At 45.0% G+C, this 3,774-nt stretch overlaps 1 protein-coding gene across 1 annotated transcript in view; it reads left to right on the plus strand.

The window, feature by feature from the left end:
- LOC106816773 (RIB43A-like with coiled-coils protein 2) overlaps window positions 1-1,583 on the plus strand; it is a 6,508-nt gene extending 4,925 nt beyond the window's left edge. The window contains exons 9-10 of the mRNA XM_014821398.1: window positions 36-139; window positions 1,419-1,583. Of these exons, the coding sequence (XP_014676884.1) occupies window positions 36-139; window positions 1,419-1,563 (249 nt within the window). The 3' untranslated portion in view covers window positions 1,564-1,583. The remainder of the gene's footprint in view (window positions 1-35; window positions 140-1,418) is intronic.
- The last annotated feature ends 2,191 nt before the right edge of the window (window positions 1,584-3,774 follow it).

Raw genomic sequence — 3,774 nt, forward strand, 5'->3', positions numbered from 1 at the left:
CTCATCTCTCATTCTCTCTCTCACACCCCATGCAGAGACTGCATGATGAGGAGATGAACAGGAAGCAGGAGTGGGAGAGGTACCTACAGGCGAGCTCCCGCAACGCAACACTGCAGGACCGCCACACCGACCGCACCAGGCAAGTACTACTACTAGGGCCATAATAAAAATATTGCTTGTTTGCCCTCACCCGACTGACCCGCCAAAAAGGGGCCGACTCACATTTTTTCATTTTTCCCATTTTTTTTTTTTTTACAAATTGTATCACTGTACATTATATAAATCTGTAGGCAATACATTATATGTATCAAGCAAAACAAACATTCAACATAAAAGGTATCTACACACATGCACACTCGAGCATGTAGACACCATGCTGAATTTGTAAAAAGACCCCCCCTCAAAAAAAAGAAGAGCCTATACCTACCCACCCAAACTTTTCAGCCTGGGTCGGGTGAGGGCAAACAAATATTTTTTTAATTGTGGCCTAACGCGTGCTCGCACCTTTCCTACACGCTCCCTCGTGGAATAGTCTCTCTTCCGCTTTCCTCAAAGTTCTGCCTTTCGGAATATATTCTCGATTGCTAAAGTCGCACTCGGTTTGTTTTGCACGATAACACCGTTTCCGGCGTCGCCGCAGTTGCACCTAGCTTTTTCGCTTTTTCGCAGCACGGAGAGGTTTCTGTTTCTATATTCCCTCTCCACTGAAACTCCTTTGCATCCCGATCAGCGCTCCATACCTTATCATACTCTTGGTGGCCACTATCGGACGCATGTGGACCAGCAATCGATGCCAAAAATGCCAATCTCGCTCGGCACCACTAGATGTGTGCGGCCCCTCGCACAGTCCCACTCCCCGCTCCCTGCTCACAGCCCCTTAGGCCACCCTTAAAAAATCGTTTGTTTCCCCTTTACCTACTCGCCTCTCAGGGTACCGAGTAGGTAGGTAGGTGAAAAATCTTTTTTATTTTGTTTTAACAAGATGTGTGTATGTATATTGTATATTCTGTTTTGTGTATACATGTTCTTGCGGAACGAATTAGATTGTTTTGTTTGGCGAAACAAAATAATTTTTGTTTTGTTTCAAGCGGCCAATAAAATGTGTCGAGTAGCGGCGTTTTGGCGAGTCGGTCGGTATAGGGGAAACAAGCAATATTTTATCTTAGGCCTTATAGGGGTAGAAATTAACTTCTGAGCAAGGTAAAAATACGGTAATTTCGCTTGGGAATAATTAGGAGGCCGTGCGCTGGAACAAACTAGTTAGTATAGCAGAATTTTCAGGGAGTCACAAGGGAATATGTCAAATCAGGGAGTCCGACAGTAAATCAGGAAGTATTTGACTCCAGGCTCGCGTTAATTTCGCACCCAGGGCCCTGCCCTTATACACACTCACCCCCTTGTGTGTGTGTGTTGTGTAGGAAGGAGGAAGCATGTAGACTGCTGGAGGAGAATCGACATCTCGCCCAGCAGCAGCGCGCGCGGCTCGCTCACCTAGACGCTGACGTCTACACCAACGTGCCGACCCGCGACTACTTCTCACAGTTCAACACCAGCTCTCGCTGACCCCGCGACCTTGACGTCTACACCAACGTGCCGACCCGCGACTACTTCTCACAGTTCAACACCAGCTCTCGCTGACCCCGCGACCTTGACGTCTACACCAACGTGCCGACCCGCGACTACTTCTCACAGTTCAACACCAGCTCTCGCTGACCCCGCGACCTTGACGTCTACACCAACGTGCCGACCCGCGACTACTTCTCACAGTTCAACACCAGCTCTCGCTGACCCCGCGACCCCAACGCTAAGGTCGCACACAACGAATGTTGGGTGCGAACTCGATTTCAACGTGTGTAGCTCATTCGATCCTGTGCGAAATGTGTGAATCCTTCAAAAATGTGTGTAGGGTGTTTGATGCTGTATTCAATGTGTGTAGGGCATTCAATCCTGTATTCAATGCCCTACACACATTGAATACAGTATCGAATGCCCTACACACATTGAATACAGTATCGAATGCCCTACACACATTGAATACAGTATCGAATGCCCTACACACATTGAATACAGTATCGAATGCCCTACCCACATTGAATACAGGATTGAATGCCCTACACACATTTAATACAGGATTGAATGCCCTACACACATTGAATACAGTATTGAATGCCCTACACACATTGCATACAGGATTGAATGCCCTACACACATTGAATACAGTATCGAATGCCCTACACACATTGAATACAGTATCGAATGCTCTACACACATTGAATACAGGATTGAATGCCCTACACATATACACATATTGAATAAAGGATCGTAAGCCCTACACACATTGAATACAACATCAAACACCCTACACACATTGAATACAGTATCGAATGCTCTACACACATTGAATACAGGATTGAATGCCCTACACATATACACATATTGAATAAAGGATCGTAAGCCCTACACACATTGAATACAACATCAAACACCCTAGTGACCCTACACACATTGAATACAGTATCGAATGCTCTACACACATTGCGATACTGTATTCAATGTGTAGGGCATTTGATCCCAGGGGTGGATCCAGGATTTTTGAAAAGGGGGTGTCCAGGAAGAAATAAAGGGCACTTTTTCCTGCTTACTTTTTCTGGTGTTTTAAAAAAGGACACTTAGGGGGGGACCTCCCCCAAGATTTTTTTTTTAAATTGGTGCATTCTGAGAGCATCTGAGCAGTAATTTTGATGTCTAGACTGCAAACATTTATCAGATCCAGTACCCCGGATGCCTGCGGACCCCTCTTTGCTCATTTCTAGGTTTTTATAACGAATTTACATATATATAAGTAAATCTTTATCAGAAAAACTAGCGCTAAACAAGATTTTTTCATGGAAACAATATAAGAGGTGTGTGTGTGTGTGCGCGCGCGCGCGTGCGTGTGTATGCTTTTTTTCCTTTTTTTGTGGTAAAAAAAGGGGGGGGTCCGGAACCCCTCGACCCCCCCTCTGGATCCGCCCCTGATCATCCTGTATTCAATGTGTGTAGGGCATTCAATCCTGTTTTCAATGTGTGTAGGGCATTCGATCCTGTATTTGACATGTGTAGTGCAATTCGATCCCGATCGAATGCGTGTTTCTTTGTTCTCCGATTTTGTTGTTGTCAGTGTCTACGTTTTACTTTGTCAGTGTAGGTTAGCAGTCTAGCTGTGTAGATAAGTATGTGTGCAAATTTTCATTTAGCGCGTGAGAGATATGTGACTTGATAGACACGCGTTGTGTAGTGCGTGGGGGAAGAAGACATAGACACATTATTTGCACCACTGGTAGTATTGCATCTGTATGCACCTGAGCAAAACCAAACGATATAATTAACAAGTGTTCATGGAGTTTTATTTAGCAACACCGTAACGCCGTATTCACACAAAGTTGGCTCAGTTACAACGATATTGGACGCGTGTGTTTACATTTACAATAAATAGTAAATCTGTAAGTCTAACGCATCCGCTGTGCGTGAATTCAATATAGTGTTCAATTCATCACGATCTCAATCTCTCTCCATCTATCTATCTCTATCTGTCTCTCTGTTTGTCTGTCTGCCTACCTGCCTCCCTACCTACGTATCTATCTATCTCTATCTGTCTCTCTGTCTGTCTGTCTGCCTACCTGCCTCCCTACCTACGTATCTATCTATCTCTATCTGTCTCTCTGTCTGTCTGTCTGCCTACCTGCCTCCCTACCTACGTATCTATCTATCTCTATCTGTCTCTCTGTCTGTCTG

The sequence above is a fragment of the Priapulus caudatus genome, unplaced genomic scaffold, assembly GCF_000485595.1.
Source record: "Priapulus caudatus unplaced genomic scaffold, Priapulus_caudatus-5.0.1 Scaffold1481, whole genome shotgun sequence".
In the NCBI taxonomy this organism is placed as follows: domain Eukaryota; kingdom Metazoa; phylum Priapulida; class Priapulimorpha; order Priapulimorphida; family Priapulidae; genus Priapulus; species Priapulus caudatus.